The following is a 19,875-nucleotide window of genomic DNA, read 5'->3' on the forward strand; positions in this document are numbered from 1 at the left end:
CCCCCCCCCCCCCCCCCCCCCCCCCCCCCCCCCCCCCCGGGGCCTCTCGCGCGTCTCTGGACACAGCGGTTCCCCTTGACCTTTCTCCGGAGAAGGGTGGGTGCAGCTGGGGGCTATTAGCAGCCGACACCCCCAGCAGCTGCGGAATGGTGCACCTGCCTGATAAAGGGGACTTGAGTCAGGGAGAGAGGCAGCAGTAGGGTCCCTTGTGGAGACAAAGGGGTCCCTGGACAGGAGACGGAACTCAAAGCTGGGGACGGGGCTGGGGGATGCAGGGGAGGGGGGGGGTGGTCTCATCGTCCACTATCCCAGGGCTCTCCCTCAGGCACAGAGTAAAAACCAAAGTCCTAACCACCGCCCAGAAGACCCTCCAGGATCCGATGCCCTGTTCCCCGCCCCCCCCCCCCCCACCCTCTCGCCTCCCTGTCCGCCTTCTAGCATCTTCCGCCATTCTCTCCCTCGCCCGCTCCCCTGCAGCCGTACTGGCCTCCTCACAGGTTCCCACCTCAGGACCTTTGCACATGCTCTCCCCTCTGCTCTTCCCCCCACGTGCCCCACATGACTCGTTCCTTCATTTCCTTCAGGCCTCAGCTCCGGTTTTCCCCTTTCCGAGAGGCCTTCTTGGACCATCCTGCCTCAACCTACCGACAGAGTAAGAGACCCGAGAGACCCCTTTCACAACCGAATGCGACGTGAACACTTTGGCCCCTGATTCCAACAAACCCACGCCAACAAGACAGCTTTGAGACCATCTTGGAAAAGCTGAATACAGACTGAGCAGCGGATCGCATTAAGCAGTAACTTGTTAATGGCGATGGACCTGGTAAGGGTATCATGCTTGCATTAAAACATTTTTTCCCTTATCTATTAGGGGCCATGCTGATATACTTTATAAGTCAAACCATATGATGCCTGGGATTGCTTTGGCAGACTCCAGCGGAACGAACTAGCCCCCCACCTCTTGCGAGGCATTGTCTCTCCTTTTCTCCCGCCTCAACTTTCCTCACACCATCCATCACCGTCTGACGTGTCATATATTTTTCTAATTTCTTTTTTGTAATGTTTATTTTTCCTTTTGAGAGAGAGAGAAACGGAGTACAGGCAGGGGAGGGGCAGCAGGCGAGAGAGAGCCGGCCCCAGGCTCTGGGCCGTCTGCCCAGAGCCCGATGCGGGGCTCGAACCCTAGAACCGTGAGATCACGACCTGAGCCGAAGTTAGACGCTTACTCACCTGAGCCACACAGGCGCCCCTGACACGTCATATTTTTATTTGGGGATTTGTTATTGTCTGTCCGTCTCCATTAGAATGTAAGCGCTACGAGGCCGGGGCTTTTGCTGTATTCCCATCACCTGTAAAAACGCCCAACACAGAGTAGGTGCTTAATAAATATTTGCTAAGCGAATTATTGAGTGACTAAATGAATGGCGGGTGAACGGATGGATCCATTGGCTTTTCTTCCCACACGCTCCCTCTGTTCGGATCTCCCCTCTCAGTCATCTTCCCAGACGGTCACCAAGCCTGGTGGGCCCCTCGCCACGCCAAGTCAATCCCTAGGTCGTGTCGGTCCCACTCGACACATTCCATATTTCCCCAAACTCATCACCTCTTCTCCAAGCAAACCACACGGCCAGACCACACGGTCAAAGCCGCGGGGGCCCGGCCCAGCGTCACCCGGCCAAGCAGAGGTGAGTCTGGGGTTGGGCATCTGAGCATCTAACCCCAGCACGCACTTCAGCCCAGTCGGGGCACCTCCCACGCCCTCACCCACCGTCACCCAATCACCCGTCCCTTCGTTCCTCGTCATGGTGAAAACTGCAAATTGCCCTTTGGTCCCACTTCTCCTCTTTGGAAGTTGAACCCTGAGCTTCAGCCTGGAGACTACATTTCCCATGTTCCTGTGCAGCCAGGTGACCCATGTGATTAAGTCTTGGCCGAAGGGCCACCAGCGGGCGCAAAGGGTGTCACATCCAGGTGAAGCCCTCGAAAAGGAAACGTCTTGCCCTCTGCTTTCTCTTTTCCCCACACAGCCTCGGTTATTACGGACCAATGTTGAGCATGTGGACAAGGACAATATTTTCAGCGGCGGTGAAACAACAGGACAGAAGGAACTTGGGTCCCTCTATACCCTCGTGGCACAGAGCCGCCTCCCTTCTCTGAACTAACACCGTAGCGTGGGGTCTCTTCGTTCTACCAACTTAACCTGTACCCGTACACGTTCAGTCCGTGTGCCAAAGACGTCTTGTCATCCCTCAATATCCATTTATTCTTCTTTGTCTATAGCAGAACCTTTGGTCTTAGCTGGGCATATGGCTGTCTGGAATAAAGACTACATTTCCCAGCCTCCCTTGCAGCTAGCTGTGCCATGGGACTAAGTTCTGACTGATGGGCTATGAGTAGAAAACAGTGTGCCTTGGGGCGCCTGGGGGGCTCAGTCGGTTGAGCGTCCGACTTCGGCTCAGGTCATGATCTCATGGTCCGTGAGTTCCAGCCCCGCGTCGGGCTCTGTGCTGATGGCTCAGAGCCTGGAACCTGTTTCAGATTCTGTGTCTCCCTCTCTCTCTGACCCTCCCCCATTCATGCTCTGTCTCTCTCTGTCTCAAAAATAAATAAACGTTAAAAAAAAAAAGTTAAAAAAAAAAAAAAGAAAAGAAAACAGTGTGCCTTAATTACAGGGAGCGTCCCTAAAGAGAAGAAATGTGCTTCTCCTCATCCTCTCTGCCTTCCTACTGCCTGGAATGAGGATGTAATGGCCGGCCCCCCAGCATCCATCTGGGACTGTGAGGTGACCACGGGAACGGGATCCATTCACAGCTGAACCAAAAGCAAAGGGTCTCTGACACCACTGAGACACTACACCAGCCCTTTTAAGTGAAAGAGAAATAAACTTCTATTTTGGTTAAGCCGCTTATTTCTGTGTTTTCTGAATTGCGACGCGGAACCTAATCCTAACTGATACACTCGCGTGCGTTTATTCATTCTGAAATGAACCAGCAACAACGAAAGAATGGAACTGAGTGTGTGATTCCGGGTTGGATCCTCCGTACCCTTCTGCACGGGACGCCGAATGGCCAGTCTGCCCCAGAAAGGCCCAGAGGAGCCGGATTTTGAGATTAGGAATAAGTGGGGTCTACATCCTCGTGAGAACAGGCGCCCTACGAGAGCTCTGTGAAGGCCCAGGTGTCCTGGAGGGAGTGGCCGCCCCTCTCCGGGCCTCGCCAACCTCCTGGTTCCCCAGGCAGCTAACAGTCCTGCCGGGCCTTCCAGGAAAGGTGGGCATGAGGCTCTAAGTCAGAGTGATGCTGGCCGCAGGCCCCGGGGGTGTATGGAAAATTAGGCAACCGTCTTCTTACAGGCTGGCGGCGTCTCTGGGTTCCACCAGCCCCGACACCACTCACACCGGCTACTTCCAAAAGAGACTCCTACCCTCTGATTTAAAACACCCTCCCAGCCTCATCAAACACTGCCCCCCAACGTCATCAATATCACAGTGGGTTAGGCTTTGCTCTTCCCATAAAGGCAGGCGGGATGAACCCCCACGCCCAGGGCGGAGAATGAAAGGCAAACTGCCCAGACTGGCCTCATTTTTGCCGAGGGCCAACCGCAGGTCGGGCTCAAACCCAGGCAGCTCGAAGCAAGTGAGTGCAACTCGTGAGACGTGTGCTGACTGTGTAGGCCATCAGTCAGGGCCCTTTCTGTCCCAAGTGACAGACATTGCAGGCTATAAAGGGGAATGCACTGGCTTGCATAAATGAACAGTCCGTGGATGGCTCCCAGTTCCCTCCTAAAGTCCTGACCAGACACTCTGACTGGACAGCGTGGCTCCTGGGCCCAACGGGAACCAATCACTGTGGCCGGGGGACAAACAAGCCTCCAACTGGCTCAGGCTGGGGTCACGGGCTCCTCTGGACTCAGAGCAGTCACTTTCCTGCAGGACTTATCAGAGACTTTCCATGAAGACGTGGGCAAAGACACGTGGTGTTTCCTAAATTGCTTTGAATCTGGCTGAACGATCACCAGATCTGTTGGTACCGGGACTGTGGTTAGATGGGCTTGAGCAGCGGCTGCCTCCCTGAGACAGAGCACACGTTCTCAGTTTGCTCCAATCCCCACCATTCCCTAATGTGTAGCCCCCAGCCCACCTCCCTGTAGACACTGAAGTTTGAAATCTGCTTGTGGTTGGATAAGTCCCAAATGCAAAGATGTGAAGCACACTATGAGAGAAATCAAATAGCCTTCCAACATTTTTTTAATGTTTATTTTTGAGAGAGAGAGAGAGAGAGAGAGCGAGCGCGTGAGTGGGGCGGGGGCAGAGAGAGGGGGAGACACAGAATCGGAAGCAGGCTCCAGGCTCCAAGCTGTCGGCGCAGAGCCCGACGCGGGGCTCAAACTCACGGACCGCGAGATCATGACCTGAGCCGAAGTCGGCCGCTCAACAACCCACTGAGCCACCCAGGTGGCCCTCAAATAGCCTTCAACTAACGGCAACACTCCCTCATAAATACCTGAGTGTGTGCCCTCGCCCACATGCACACACACGTGGACCCAAACACGCAGGGGCACACACAAGCGCACGCAGACGACCTGGGACACAAAGCCAGCCTGAGCCGTCACGTCCCCAGCACGGGGGCCAGGTCTTGCCCTGCAGGTGCTGGGGCATGTGCCCCGCCCTGCATGGGCTCCCGCTGGGGCTGGAGGAGGGGGATGTGTGTCTGCATGTATGACTCTGGTCCCCCCCTCCTCACATCCCGCCTCGTCTGGGTTCCAAGCCCCTGTGTCACCCCGGATTAAGGCTGGAACAAAGGACCGGATGGAGGGGAGGCATCGGGAAGCAGGGTGCCTGAGTCAGGCCGGCCAGGGGGCAGAGGAAGCCTCCGAGACTAGAACACACAGGGGGCCAAAGGGGCCCTGTGCCCCGCGCGGGGGCCCCGGTGGCGGCGGGGAGGCTGCGTGTACCCAGGGCAGGTACGCGCACCTGGCGGCGGCCCCGTTTGCTGCGCTCTCTGCACAGCCCTGGACAAACAAAACACAGAGAAGCTCCCGCTGCCAGGACCCTCCTCCAGGCTCCCCGTCTCCCCCCTGCAGCGGTCCGTGAGGGCACAGACAGATGGTGAGAGTCCCCGTGCCCGGTGCCCGTCCCGCTACACCCCCTCCCTGCGCCTCCACCCTGCCCTTGGCATTCCTGGGGTGTCAACCAGGAAGGGTTAAAGTAAGGTCGCTGCCGGGCGTTATCTGAGCGGGGCCACGGGCCCCTCGGCGTCTTATCTCTGGCTCGCCAGGACCGGTAGGGGAGCAAACAGCAGCTGACAAGTCTCCCAGGGGTGCGGCCGCGGCCCAGGCCTGACTGGGAGATAGGGCACCTGGGACTGAGGTGTGCCCTGCCCCTCGCCTGGACCAGCACGGGGCGGGGGGGGGAGAGCATCGCTGGCTGAAGCAATCCCGTGGGGCTTCTGGGAGGAGGCTGCCCTGCCGATGCGCTTTGAAAGCACGTAGGATTTAGAAGCACGGAGAAGCATGAGAGCAGGAGCAGTCACACACACGCGCCTCGGGGGTTTACGCAGCGGGGTTCTGGTCGGGCTGTGCGGCCTGGAGGAAGCGCTCAACTTCTCTGTGCCTCAGTTTCCTTGTTCGCAAAAATGAAGGTAATGGTATCCACCACGTGGGTGATTGCGGGATTCAATGACTGCTAAGGCCCATTTGCACACAGTAAGTACTCAGGACACGAATAAACTCTGGCCCCCCCCCCCCCCCCCCGCGCACCCTCGTTGCTGAGCACGCTCAGGAGGTAGTAAGAACCAACATTGATTGAAATAGGCCAGGCCCATAGCAAGAATCCGCAAACCACCCATTTTGCAGATTAGGACACCGAGGCTCTGAAGCCGGGCAGTGCTTGCTCAATGAGGAGGAACAGGGCCGGGCTCGGTTCTGGCTGAATCCACAGCCGGGGCTCTCCGCGCCCCCTCTGTTCCGGGGAGCTCACACCGTAGGGTTCCCAGGAAACACCGCAGGGCCCAGTGGCTTCTGGAGGGGCAACTCTGGCCATCGAGGGCAACGCCAGGGTCAAAGAGAGAATGGGACACAGGCAGAGGGAGGTCACGGCAGGTCTCAAATTCTCTTGCGGGAAGGAGGAGGTTCCTGGAAGGGGGAAGCGCTTGGGCAAAGGAAAAGAGGGGGGAAGCCAGCACACTGGTGCAAGCTTTGAAGCCCAGAGACGGGAGGGCACTTGCCCAAGCACACGCAGCCCTCCTGAGGCAGCCGGGGGGACTCCGTGGGAGGGGAGCCAGGGGCTGTTGCCAGCTGGACCCCACACCCTCGGAGCCTTGTTTCCAGCAGGGTCGTGAGGGTGGGATAGGGCTTCCCGATGCCAAGACCTCATGGGCTCCGGCCATCTGTGGGACCTCAGCACCCCTAGCTGGGGTGAAGGCCCCTGAGGGGCAGAGCCCAGGGAGGCTGGAGGGGCGGGTCCCGGCCTTCCCAGCCCAGAGCCAGGCTTCCCCATCAGAGACGCTTTGCTGCCCCCTGGTGGCTCCAAAAGATTCTAATTTCCCTTCCTACGGGATGCTTCCCACAGGTCAGATCGGCACCCACCCTCCTTGTGACCCGCAGCTGTATCCAAACCAACCTGGAGGTCCTCCCTCCTTCCCCAATGTCCCGCCACCACCGACCTGCACACAAAGGTGTCATATTGAAAATCACAGGGTTTGAGCCTGGCTGGGCCGCACTCCAGCTATGACCTTGAGTGGGTTCGGTCACCTTCCTGTGCCTCAGTTTCCCCATCTTTAGAACGGGGGTGATAATAATGGTTTCTGCTTCATCAGGACCTTTGTGAACATTAAAGAAGCAAATGCATAGAGAGCCCTTGGTAAAGGGACGTCTGGGGGGCTCAGTCAGCTGAGCGTCCGCCTTCAGCTCAGGTCATGGTCTCACAATCCGTGGGTTCGAGCCCCGCGTCGGGCTGTGTGCTGACAGCTCAGGGCCTGGAGCCTGCTTCGGATTCTGGGTCTCCCTCTCTCTCTCTCTGCCTCTCACTCACTCACACTCTGTCTCTGTCCCTCAAAAATGAATAAAGGTTAAAACTTTTTGTTTTTTTAACAAAAAGCACTCGGTAAAGACTGGTGATATTGTCCTTGCCTACCCAAGGCCTGAGGTCCCCCTCCTCCCGAGCGGGTCCCCCAGGGAGGAAAGCCCTGAGGGGGTTCCGCATGACGGGATTCCCTTAGAGACCCAAGTTTCGCGTCCTTGCTATTATCGCCCACGCCATGTGATGTAGAAAGAGGCGCCTCACCGCAGAGCCAGCCTCGAGGAGAGACCGGATTAGCTGGAATTACAAATTCGACTCAGAAAGGGTTTATTGGCCAGGGCTGCGGGGAGTCACAGGGAGCAGGAGGGCTTCCTGTAGGAGGCGGCTGCACCATCCATGAGCCCAGAGGCCCCTCGGCCACCTGCCGGTGTGTCCGTCCGGAGGAGGGGCCCTCAGCTCTGACCCAGCTGGGCTTTCAGGGCCTGCAGCCCTTGACTGTTGATGTTGTTGCCTCCACACACAATGACCACGACCGAGGCCAGGGAGGGGCTCAGGCGGCCCTCAGCCTGGAGCCTCCCCAGGAGGCCTGAGTAGATGACAGCCAGAGCTGCCCCGCAGGCAGGCTCCACCAACATGCGCTCGTCGTCTGTCCGGAGGAGGGGACGCGGGGGTGGATGAGAAGAGAGAAAGGGAGGAGGAACCAGTCAGTGCTCAGGAGGCTCTGGGCACTGCAAATCCATGAAGCCGGCCAGCCAGCCATCTCGCAATCCATCATTTGGCTGACCCCCTCTCCATCCATCAATCTGACTGTCTATCCATCCATCCATCCACCTTTCATCTATCTATCCATCCATCCATCCCTCTATCCATCACGGGACTGTCTGTCTGTCCATCCATCAGCGTATCCATCAGTCAACGGATCCATCCATCTATCCATCCATTCATCCATCATCCCCTCTCCATCACGGGACTGTCTGTCTGTCCATCCATTAGTGTATCTATCAATCAATGTACCCATCCATCCATCCGTCCGTCCATCTATCCATCCATGCATTCATCCATCCATCCCCCTATCCATCATTGGACTGTCTGTCCATCCGTCAATGTGTCCATTAATCAACGTGTGCATCCATCCATCTATCCACCCACCCACCCATCCAGCCATTATCTACCTTTCCACTCACTCATACATTCACCCATTCATTCAACAAATATTTATTGAGGGCCCACTCCCTGCCTGGCCCTATGCTAGGAAGGCTCTGGGGACACAACAGTACACAGGACACAGCAGGCCCCACCCTCACGGGGGCTACATCTAGTGCTGTGGATGAATAAGGACCAGGCAGGTATGAACAGACAAACTGGTGCCTGGGACGTCTCTAACCCCGGCAGGATGTGGGTGGGAGACCGGAGGAGGCTGCCCGGAGCAGGTGCCATGATGACTGAGTAGCCCTGAGTCACACGAAATTGACAGGGGCCAGGGATGGGCGGCCGGAAGGAAGAAGGTACACATGGAAGCCTGGAGGCTAGAGACGGCCCGGCACACGCCTCTTCCGTGCACTCAACGTGCAGTTATTTGGTAAGCACCGTGGCAGGCACTGAGGATACAGACAAGAGAGAACACGCTACCTCTAGGGGCCCAGGGACCTCATGAGTCTCCGAGCCTGGGGAGGGAGGGCAAGGCTCACTCACCCAGGAACTTCTGCACGGCACTCACGGCCTGGGCATCGTCCACTACCTCAGAGAAGATCTCCAGCTCCTTTGTGCACTCCAGGGCCCTCCTGGCCACAGTCTTGGCACCCAGGCTCTTGGCCACACTGCAGGAGGGGGCAGGCAGGACAGGGAGCGCAGGGGTGTGGGGAAGAGCTGGTGAATCCTCGGACCTCCGCCTTCGCAGACCCAGCTCTCCAAGCCCCAAGGCCCCCTCCCATCCAGCCATGAGCCGCGGCTCAGCCCTGTAAGAGGCTAGCACAGCACTGGCCCAGAGGACGTGCTCAACGATCGGGTGTCCCACGAATGGCGGACAAATAAATGCACCTCACTCCCTCCCACTCGATAACCATGAGTGTGCCCTTCCTTTGCACGGACCCCAGAAACCCAAACACAGAAATGGGTTGGTTTTTTTTTTTTTGTGTGCATCTTATTCATTAATAACTATTTATCACGTCTGCACGATAACTAATACTTGCTGAGTATCTGCAGGGTGATAGATGCATTTTCTCTTTCAATTCTCATGATCACCCCTTGAGTTAGAAATTTATGAACTCTTGGGGCGCCTGGGGGGCTCAGTCGGTTGAGCGTCCGACTTCGGCTCGGGTCATGATCTCACGGCTCGTGAGTTCGAGCCCCGCGTCGGGCTCTGTGCTGCCAGCTCGGAGCCTGGAGCCCGCTTTGGATTCCGTGTCTCCCTCTCTCTCTGCCCCTTCCCCTCTTGCACTCAGTCTCTCGCTCGCAAAAATAAATAAACATTAAAAAAATTTTTTTTAAAGAAAGAAATTTATGAACTCCCTTTTACAGAGAGGAAATTGAGGCCCAGGGGGAATAAGTAACTGATTCCAGGACACGCAGTGAGTCAGTAGTAGAACGTGGATTCAAATCCAGGCAGTCTGGCTCCAAGGTCCTTGCTTCTTATCTCTATGCTTGGGATCACCTACCTGCTGGCACTTTCCGGAGCTGGGCAGTTTGCCTCAGGCCCAGGAGAGACTTTGCCGAGTCCATCACAGCTGGGTCTGCATCCCGAGGGGCCCAGAGCATAGACTCGGGAGCCAGGCTGCCTGGTTTGAAACCTTGGCTCTGAGCTAGCAGTGGGAAAGTCACTTCACCTCTCTGAGCCTCAGTATCCTCAATCCGAAAAATGCAGATAATCATGAGATTGTCCTGAGGACGGACTTCGAACATTTCAAGGGCCTAGAAGAGAGCCTGGCATTTCACTAAATGTGAGTTCTACAGAAGGCTTAGTGGTGGTTATTATCATCGCCATTGCCAAGAATAAAGCCAACAGCAACAAGAGAGAAGTGGTCTCATAACTACAAAGACCCACTAGTGGTTGCCAGAGGGGAGGGGGCTGGGGGGATGGGCGAAACAGGCGAAGAAGAGGAAGAGGTACAAACTTCCAGTTACGAAATTAACAAGCCAAGGGGATGAAGAGGACAGCATGGGGAACCGAGTCAACGATATGGTAATAGCTTTGTGTGGTGACAGATGGCGACAACACTCATGGCGGCCAGCGCTAGCGTGATGTATAGGCTTCCCGGGTCACTACGAGGTACGCCGGAAATGAATAGAGTGTTATAGGTCAACTATATACTGGGTGGCAACTGCCTGGCTGAGCCACGGAGGATTTCATCAATGCAAGAAGGGCTGGTATTTCAGGTGGAAAGGACAAGAAAGGCTCAGAGATTAGAGACACAAATAATTTCCAGGAAAAAAGCAGTACAGAGATGCTGGAGGATGGGTGGGGCCAGAAAGGAGGAGAGATGATAGTAACCAGAAAGACAAGAGGGAGACTCATATATCCGGATAGAATTCTCTTTTTTTTTTTTTTAATTTAATTTAATTTTTTCAATTTTTCTAATGTTTATTTATTCTTGAGAGAGAGATCACAAGCCAGGGAGGGACAGAGGGAGAGGGAGACACAGAATCTGAAGCGGGCTCCAGGCTCCGAGCTGTCAGTCAACACAGAGCCCAATGCAGGACTCGGACTCATGAACTGCGAGATCCTGACCTGAGCTGAAGTCGGACATTTAACTGACTGACCCACCCAGGCATTCCTAATTTATTTTTTAAAATATTTTTAATGTTTATTTTTGAGAGAAAGAGAGAGAGAGAAGCAGGCTCCATGCTGTGCCAACAGCTCAGATCCTGAAGTGAGGCTTGAACTCACGGACCATGAGATCATGACCTGAGCCAAAGTCAGATGTTTAACTGACCGAGCCATGTAGGTGCCCCCAGATAGAGTTCTTGAGGTAAGGACTGAGTTGTTTCTCTAACTGGCCACCCAGAACCTTGTACACAATAGGTGCTTAATAAAGATGACTTAGGGGGCGCCTGGGTGGCTCAGTCAGTTAAGTGCCTGACTCTTGATCCCAGCTCAGGTCATGATCTCACAGTTCATGAATTCAAGCCCTGCATCAGGCTCTATGCTGAGGTGCAGAGCCTGTTTGGGATTCTCTCTCTCTCCTTCTCTCTGACCTTCCCCAGCTTGTGCTCGCTCTCACTCTCTCTCTCTCTCTCTTCCTCTCAAAACAAATAAGTTTTATATATAAATAAATTATATATATACATATATATGTACAAATACGTATACATATACAAATTCACTCATTCATTTCACAAACATTTGTTGAGCACCTACTGTATATGCCAGGCACATTTTACTTGTGCGTAACTATGCATGCACAAGGGGAAAACAAAGACTGGGAAAATGTAGCCCATTGTTCATCTTTGGATGGTGGGATTGAAGGTGCCGTTTTGTTTTCTGTTGTTTATTGCTTGCCTACATTTTCTAACTTACCTGCAACACACTTAAACTTCCTTCTTAACGGTACATACCAATGAAACTTGTTTCGTTAATTCATGAAACTTAAACAAATCATATCCTTCATCTCCTTGTTTGGCATCCCCTTCTAAGTGAGATCCACATTTCCATGGTCTGGGTCCCCAGGTGAAGTAGAACCTCTTGCGTACACCCTGCCTCCACTGGTTGGGACTGAGAAGCCCAGTGACACTAACACCCCCATCCTCCAGCCCCCCACAAATGCCCCCAGCCCACACCTACCTGGTGATGTCTGGCAGTGTGACTAGCTTGCCTGCCTTGATGGCTGCATTGAAACAGTGTGCCCCTTGGGTCTCTGCTGTGATGATGGGCACATGCTGCCAGCCCACCTCTATGAGGCCAGCTGCCACCCCAGCTAGGAGCCCTCCACCGCCTACTGCCAGCACCAGGGCCCCCGGTGGGGTCCCCAGTGCTGCCTTCAGCTCTCGCACCAGGCTGGCATGGCCTTCCCTGGGGGAAGGAGGAAGCAGGTTGAGCAAGGTCTCCCCACATATACACAAACTCTCCTCCATTCCCAAAGGCTCACATATACACAAACTCTCCTCATCACCACCCCAATCCCCACCTGCATCAAGGGGAGAGGAGACCCAGGAACACTTAGTTCACTCAGCTTTCATTCATTCAATTTATTCATTCACTCATTCTTTCCAGGCACGTTCTCAGACACTATCCCGTTTAATCCCCTCCACAACCTTGGAAATGGGTAGTTAGTGTGTGCTTAAGAGGAGACCAGCATGTCACTTGGAACCAGCTGACTCAAGTTCTGGGCCTGGGACCCAATGTCTTGGCCACGTACTAGCTGTGTGATCTCAGGCAAGTTCCTTGACCCCTCTGTGCCTGTGAAATGGGCATAAAACACTCACCTCTAGGGCTTTGGGGAGGATCAAATGATTAAATGCATCCCAAAGTGCACACCATAAACAGGATTTGTTATTAACATTTCCATTTTATACATGTGGAAACTGAGGCATGGGGTGGTGAGATACTTTGCCGAGTCCCACAACTTGCAAGTGACAGAAGCAGGGCCTGAACCCCAGTGTGCCTGGCTTCCAAGCATCTTCTCCTTTCTAGGCCTCAGTTTTCCCTTCTGTACATTGGGAGGACACCAACACAACGAGGGTCTGGGCTCTAAGCTCTATGAGGGAGGGACAGCAACCTTACCAGATCAGGGGGTGGTCAAAGGGAGGGACGTTCACCCAACCATCCCTCTTGGCCAACTCTTGTGCCTTCAGGCTGGCCTCGTCCCAGACCTAAAGACAAATCGAGGGTCTCAGAAGGCCCAGGCATCAGACCACTCGGAGGCTGGAGCAGAGCCTGAGGTCTCCTGGATGGCCCCAGTCCCGTGCCAGGGGACGCAGAGAAAGCAAAGAAATGGTCTCTGTCCACAAGGAATTTCTAATCTAACCGAAGAGACGGGCCTCATTCTCTTGAGTTATTGAAACAAAAATGAGATTCAAAACCATGTGGCCCTTGACTCACCTGGAGCAGCTGCCTCCTCACAGGCTTCCTGCCTCCTGTCCGTTGCCCGAAAACAGCCAGACTAAGGGTCCCATCGTGTCCCTCCCCTGCTCAAAATCCTGTCATGGCTCCCCATTGCCCTCAGATGAAAACCTCAAGCCACCCTGCTGCTGAGGCGGCCATCCCCACCCCCACTCTCGGGCCTCACCTGTCATCCCCCTCCCCGGGGAATGGAATGCACCATGCTCATCCCCATGCACCATGCCTTTCCCTCTCTCTTTCTTCTGCCCACGACCCCCTTTCTCCAATGGGAGGACTTGTATTTCCCTCTCAAGACCCAACCCAGGGGACCCTTCTTGGGGAGACTTTCCGGGGTCATCTCCCCAAATCTGAGGCACAGCCTGGTGGTAGTTTGGACCACTGCCCAGTTCCTTCCCTCCATTACATTCACACACCATGCCTTTTGCCACGTGACCACTGCTCTTCCCACTAGAGAGGGCAGAGGACATTCTCCACCACCAATTGATGTAGGTCCCAGTGTGGAACTTGCTTTGGCCAATGCCATGTGACAGAAGTGACAGCACAACAGTTCTGAGCCACGGCCTTGAGAGGCACTCTGCTCTCACTCTTCCTGACATTCACCTTGAGAAGAACAAGTCCCAGGTGGCCACTGGTCAAGACGGATGAGGGGCACGCATGCAGACCTTAATCCCGTCTGCAGCCGGAAGCAGAGCCACCCTGGCCCACGCACAGGCCCACGAGCAAGACAGATCATGTTTCTCATAAGCCCCTGATATGTGGGGGCTGTTTGTTACGCAGCATTATCTAGCAGCAATCACTGATTAAAACAATATACCTTCTCTGTTCTTCCTCAGGGCCCTGTGCTTCCCATCACAACACTTAACCACATTCTCTTGTCACCGTCTGCTTATCTGTGTGTCTCCCCAACATCGGGGAGTTTTGCAAGAGTAGAGACCATGGCTTACTATCTCTATATCGCTGGCTCTAACATACTACAGGCACATAGTAGAAGTTCAATGAATATTGGATGGATGGATGGATGGATGGATGGGAGGGAGGAAGGAAGGAAGGAAGGAAGGAGTAGGAAGGAGGGAGAAAGGAAGGGACAAAGGGAGGGAAGGTGATGAGGGATGGATGGATAAATGGATGGATGGATGGATGGATGGATGGATGGATGGGAGGGAGGGAAAGAGGGTAATGGATGGGAGGATGGTTGAACGGATGAATAACTAGAAGAAAGAAGGAAGAAAGGAAGGAAGGAAACTGGACACTGAATATTTGGACACCAGGTCTCAGGTACCATGGTATGGTTTTTAGTTTTAATTCTGATGCTTTAAAAAATTCTCTTTTCCAAGGATGCTTTTTTTCCTGCTTTCCAGGAAGGTAGAAGGATTACATAGTTGCATCTCTATTTCTTCAGTAACGAGATGAGCCAGCGATATCCTTGACGGTGGGCCCCTTTCTCACTGGGGTGGTCTCAGAATAAGAAATGATGCCACCGTCATCTTTCTCTACGCTTTTTGTCTCATTAAATGCCAACAATTTTCAGACGAATAAGGCCAAGTGTTAGTGAGGATGTGAGGACACGGGCACACTCCTGGCCCATTAGCTTCCTGTTTCTCCTGGGCCCACACAGGGCAAGTAGAGGTAGGTAGAGGCGGGAAGCGCTAGCCCTCAATATACATCATGCCTCGCTCCTGCCCCTCGGCTCCGCCATCCTAAGAGAAGGTTGGGCTCCAGGCCAGCCTTTAAAAATGTGTGTGGATGGGGGGGGGGGGGGAGATACCATCTCTTAGGGGTGAGTGGAGGGTAAAGGGGAACAGCCCACTCCATCCGGCTTCTCCTTCCTGGGGTCCTTACCTTTCCAGCCAGCTGGACTTCAGCCCCTTCCCCCTGCAGCCTCCTCACCACGTGCGGGGAGGTGCCCTCAGGGAGCACAATGGTGGCAGGGATGCCCAGCTTCCGAGCGGCATAAGCAGCAGCAAAGCCTGCGTTGCCCCCTGTGGAAGAATTGGAAGGGTGGTCAGCGCGGTTTTAGCTCGTTAACACACTCCCCCCCCTCCCCCCTACTTCCCTTTGTGAGCCACTCCTTCCCCACGCTCAGATGCCCCACCTTCCGTCCTCTTTCTGGTCCCAGAGGTGGATATGTGACCTAGAATGAGTCAATCGGAGAACTCAGTCCCCTAACCTGCGACTGTTTCACGATGAGGACATGACCCAAGATGGGTGCAAAAGACCAATTCATGGATTGAGGAGAACCAGCCAGAAGGGGTGCTCCCTTTTCACTAGGGCTGATAGGATGACAGGAGGCAAGCCTGGGACTCCTGATGGCCATCTTGCTGCTCTGAGGTCTGCGTGAGATTAAAGCTAGTACAGAGGAAAGACAGGCCAAGAGAAGGAGAAATAGAAAGGGGAGCTCCTGGATCCAGCTGTACCTGAAGGTCACTTATCCCAAGAATTTTCCATTCTTGGAACCTGTAGCTTAAGCCTGTATAAATTGGGTTTTGGTCACTTCTGCCATAAGTCCTGAATGACGGGAAGAGGGCGGGCAGAGGACAGTGGCCACCTGACCATGACCTTGATGAGGCGGGACCTTCGGGAGGAGGCTGATCCCCGGACATCTACTGCTGCTGCTCCAGCTCTTCCTCCCCCACACCCAGAGCTGAGGACCCATCCCTGAGGGTCACCTGAGGAGCACACCAAGTGTCTGCATCCCCTCTTGACCGCCTGGGAAGAGAAGGAATGGGCTTAGGGGCTGACCCAAGCAGATGTCACAGAGCCTGTGCGGGATGGACTCAGACCGTCCCCAGCCCTCTCCTCACCCCTCGTCCTGCCCCTCCCATCTGTACAAGTCTGCTTCTCCCCTCCCGCCCTTGCCCCCCATCCAGCCGGCATCCATCCCCCGCCTCCTCCTCCTTCCCCTCTGCCTCCACTTCTCCTCTCCTGCCGACACCTCACCTCCTGGCAGAAATGCCCAATGCCCCGGATCTTGAAGGAGCCGGCCGGCTGCACGTTCTCACACTTGAGGAAGACGGTCGTGCCTGCCACCTGGGATAGTGCCCAGCTCTCCAGCAGAGGAGTGACCACATGGAAATGCCCACCCTGAGCACAGTCTGCCAGGGGGCTCTCCATTCCAGCAGCCTGCAGAAGAATGCGACGCTCATAGCCCAGGCTGCTCCAGCAGGAGACCTCTTAACCGGGACAGAGGAGGGAAAGAGAGAGAAGAGCCTCGGCTAGGCCCCTCCGCCCTATCTGGCTGCCGAGCTGTGACACTCCAGGCAACTAGCCGCTCAGTGTCCCCGTCTGGACCACCAGGTTTCACTCTGTAATGGGCGTTGCCCACAGTGCTGGGGATGTAGAATGTGGCCAGTACCTGGGGATGAATGAACGAGAGTAGAATTCATTCATTCATTCACTCATCATTCATTCATTCAAGCAGTCTGCAAAAAAAAAAACGCAAAACCCTTTTCTTGAGCACCTACTATGTGCCAGGCAGTTCCAGGTTTGGCGACCCAGGAGGGCCCAAGTCAGAAGCAGCCCCTGCTTGGCCAGAGCTCACATTCTAGCTGCGGAGACAGGATCGCAAAATGTCAAACAGGGGTGACAGGGGCAGGAGGCGGTATTTTAAATTTTTTAAAATCTATTTATTTTTGAGAGAGAGAGAGAGAGAGACAGAATGTGAGCAGGGGAGGGGCAGAGAGAGAGGAGAAACCGAGAATCCCAAGCAGGCTCCCCACTGCCAGTGGTGGCCGGACGTGGGGCTTGAATCCATGAACCGTGAGATCGTGGCCGGAGCGGAAATCAAGAGTCGGAGGCTTATCCGACTGAGCCACCCGGGCGCCCCTATTTATCATTATTATTATTATTATTACATTTCCCTCCTGTATTATTTTATCTGCAAATACTTCAGCACACATCTCTGAAAGTGAAAAACTCTTTTCCAACAAGGTAGCCACATGGTTTCATAACTGCATACGTTTGGACAAACTCACTGAATTCTAACTCAAAGTGGGCTCATTTTATTTTGTGGAAATTACACCTCAAGGATGCTAAGGTTTTTTTGAATCGTCAAATACCATTATCACTTCTAAATATATTATTAATCATCTCTTATTATCATCAAATACCTGGTGATTGTTCACCTTTCCATCCCTCTCATTAAGCTGGATAAATGGCTGGTTTTGCTGTCAGTGATTTGGGGTTTCTAACAGTTTGAACCAGGATGCAGATCGGATCTGCACGTGTGCGTTGGTTGAGAGGTCTTTGAATTCTCTTTCGATCTGCAGGTTCTCCAACGGGGATGTTGGAGATGAGGGACAACAGGGAGCCCAGGGAAAAGCATTCCTGCAGAGGGAACAGAGGTGGAAACCCCTTGAGAGGGAAATGAACTTGGGGAGATTCCAGTGCAGGGATAAGGGGGTTGGGCGCAGGAGGCGACCAAGGAGGGCTGGGCGGGGACTTCTGGAAGGGCCTACCAGACCACGGGGAGGAACTGGAATGTTCTTCTAATTCTGCTTGCAGTGGGAAGCCATCGGGAGGTTTTGAGCAAAGGCCCCGTTAGTGCAAAAGCGACCCCTCTTTTTCACTGGGGGCAGAAAAGCATTGGGCCAACCCCTGCAGTTCCGCTATTGGCCAGTAGGAGGAGCGCTGCAGCTTTGCCCACCCTCCACCGCCCCGGGGGTTCTTGTCCACCCTTACTTAGTCACATTGCGCCCCTGCCCCACCAGAGTTCCAGGGCTCCTGCCCCTGGAGTTGACCTGGGGCCCTTGTTGGGATGGCCCTGGGATTCCCTGGTTAGAGCAGAGTCTGAGGCACCTCCACCCAGTTCCATCAGGGGCACTTCTCAAACTGGGCATGGCATTGACGAAGACGGCCCCAAGTGGGTCACCCAAGCTCAGCATCCCTCAGCCTGGGCCTCACCTTGGCCCTGGGCTCTGGGCTGAATCAGAGACCAAAGTTAGAAACCAGCTCTGTCTTCCTAGCTGTGTGACTCCAACAAGTGTCTCAACTTCTCTGTGCCGTATTCTCTTTTGTAAAATGAGACTAATAACAGTCCCCAGACTCGCAGGGCATGGTGTGCATTCACAATAATAATAGCCCCCCTTCGTTGAGCCCCCAGTATATGCCAGACATCAGAGGAGTCCTCTAGAGGCATTACCTCACTGGGGCATTCTCACAAGGCGGGCATGCTTACCCTCACTCTAGCATGTCTGTAGGGCACCCACAAGGTACAGGCCCTGACCCCCCTCACCGTGGGGAGACCACGGTGAGCAGGACAGACATCTACTCTTGGAGCTGATGGGGGAGATAGGCGATCAACAAATAACTGTATAGACAAACAAAATAATCAGAAATGGTGAAAGTCGCTAGGAGAAAGACACACACCTAGGGAGTCTGAAGGAGAAGAACCCACTGCCAGCCAGGCACCGTGCCGGGAACCTTATATGCCATCTTATATAATCATGGCAACAACCCCGAGGTAGGTTCACCCACTAGCTCCGTTGTACAGACAACGAGACTGAGGCCCAGAGAGGTTAGGTTATCTACCCAAAGTCACACAGCTGGAAATGGCAAGGCCAGGCTTCAGACTCAGGCAGTGCACTTGGGCATCTGTGTTCTTAACACCGTGCCATGCTTTCTCTATTAGATGGCGACGATGGGGACGGTTAGGGTTGTGAGCATTTCATACTAATCGCCAGTTGTCCTTAGGCGCCAAATGCTCCTGGCTCAGTTCCCAGGCCCGCCTAGTACTGTCAGTTACACTATCGGCCCACCAAAGGACGGCAGGCATCAGTCAAATGGACAAGCCTCAAACCGTCAACAGCCTTATCAGGCCCAGAGGCCCATAAGGACGCAGGCCTCCCAGACTGAGGTCTGGGGCCAAGGTGAGACCTTGGCCTAGGGACGCATGGCTCTGACCATATGTGGCAACCACTGGGGCTGAGGTGGGAGCCCCGGGCCCTCTCGGCTGTGGGGCAATGCAGTGGGAAGCCCGGGGCTTGGGTTCAGGTCCCAGCAAGCACGACCTCGGCCACGTCCCTCCTCCTCACTGGGCCTCACCTGCCGCATCTATGAATTAGGGTAACAGTCATCCCTCAGGCTTTCCCAGAGGCCACCTGGGTGGCATAGCCAAATCCCTGGGACCAGCGCCGGGAAGCTTTGCCTGGCAGGAAGCCCCTCTGGCAAGAAGGGCCTGCTCCCCAGCCATCAGAGTCCCCGGCACCCCGCCTTCTTTTCCAAGGCAGTCCAGACCACAGAGCACCCCGAGTTAAATGAGCGTTCCTGGGAAGGTTTCGCACCCGTACCCTCTCACTTTGTGTCCACTCATCATGGACTTTGCTCCAGAACCTTCCGGACTATCCTACGCGCACATGCACACACAGCCCCAGGGGCAGCATTCGGGCCCCAGGCCCCATTACCTTCCAGCCGAACAGTCCTCAGACCCAGCTTGGCTCCAGTCTGTGGCCCAGCGGCCAGCCCAGCCGGAGCACCAGCTCTGCCCAGTTTCCTGCAACTTCCTGTAGCCTTGGCCCCTCCTCCCCCGTTAAAGGGACATCTCCCCGCCGGAGGAAGAAAGGGGACAAGATTCAACCTTCACTGCCCCGCTGTGCACTGTCCAGGGTCCCATTGGACAGATGAATAAATTGAAGCTCAGAGAGGGAGACTCTCTTGGCCAAGGACCAGCTCTCCTGTGACACCGACATCTCCGAATCCTCTTACCCAGGGTCCAGTGTCTGCTCTGTGTACCAAGCCACCATCCCTGGGCCACTGTCAGGTCGGCTTAGGTCAAAGGACAAAGAGACAATTGTTATCTGTCACGCGA

At 54.7% G+C, this 19,875-nt stretch overlaps 1 protein-coding gene across 3 annotated transcripts; it reads right to left on the reverse strand.

Annotated features, from left to right (window-relative positions):
* Positions 1–7,332: 7,332 nt before the first annotated feature.
* On the reverse strand, positions 7,333–19,571 carry SDSL (serine dehydratase like). 3 transcript variants are annotated; one of them, XM_040443811.1, is made up of 10 exons: positions 19,472–19,545; positions 17,180–17,396; positions 16,011–16,193; positions 15,740–15,779; positions 15,166–15,204; positions 14,913–15,052; positions 12,735–12,823; positions 11,796–12,023; positions 8,711–8,835; positions 7,333–7,664 (listed from the first exon to the last, which is right to left on the reverse strand). In XM_040443811.1, exons 3-10 carry the CDS (start codon positions 16,182–16,184, stop codon positions 7,471–7,473), a joined length of 1,029 nt encoding a protein of 342 aa, XP_040299745.1. In that variant the 5' UTR covers positions 16,185–16,193; positions 17,180–17,396; positions 19,472–19,545; the 3' UTR covers positions 7,333–7,470. The 3 variants fall into 3 exon arrangements, with proteins under 3 accessions (XP_040299745.1, XP_040299744.1, XP_040299746.1); XM_040443810.1 differs by lacking the exon at positions 17,180–17,396 and having other exon boundaries at positions 19,472–19,571; XM_040443812.1 differs by lacking the exons at positions 15,166–15,204; positions 17,180–17,396 and having other exon boundaries at positions 19,472–19,571.
* Positions 19,572–19,875: the final 304 nt, after the last annotated feature.

This window comes from Herpailurus yagouaroundi, unplaced genomic scaffold (assembly GCF_014898765.1).
Source record: "Herpailurus yagouaroundi ecotype Mexico unplaced genomic scaffold, PumYag 191, whole genome shotgun sequence".
Taxonomy (NCBI): Eukaryota; Metazoa; Chordata; class Mammalia; order Carnivora; family Felidae; genus Herpailurus; species Herpailurus yagouaroundi.

Coding starts and splice junctions, on each gene's coding strand:
- SDSL (XM_040443810.1), bottom strand. CDS start 16,184: ATGGAGAGCCCCCTGGCAGACTGTGCTCAGGGTGGGCATTTCCATGTG. Junction 15,205..15,739: donor ACACTTGGTGTGCTCCTCAG/GTGACCCTCAGG, acceptor GACTCATTCTAG/GTCACATATCCACCTCTGGG. Junction 12,824..14,912: donor AAGTCCAGCTGGCTGGAAAG/GTAAGGACCCCA, acceptor ATTTGTCTTTAG/GTCTGGGACGAGGCCAGCCT.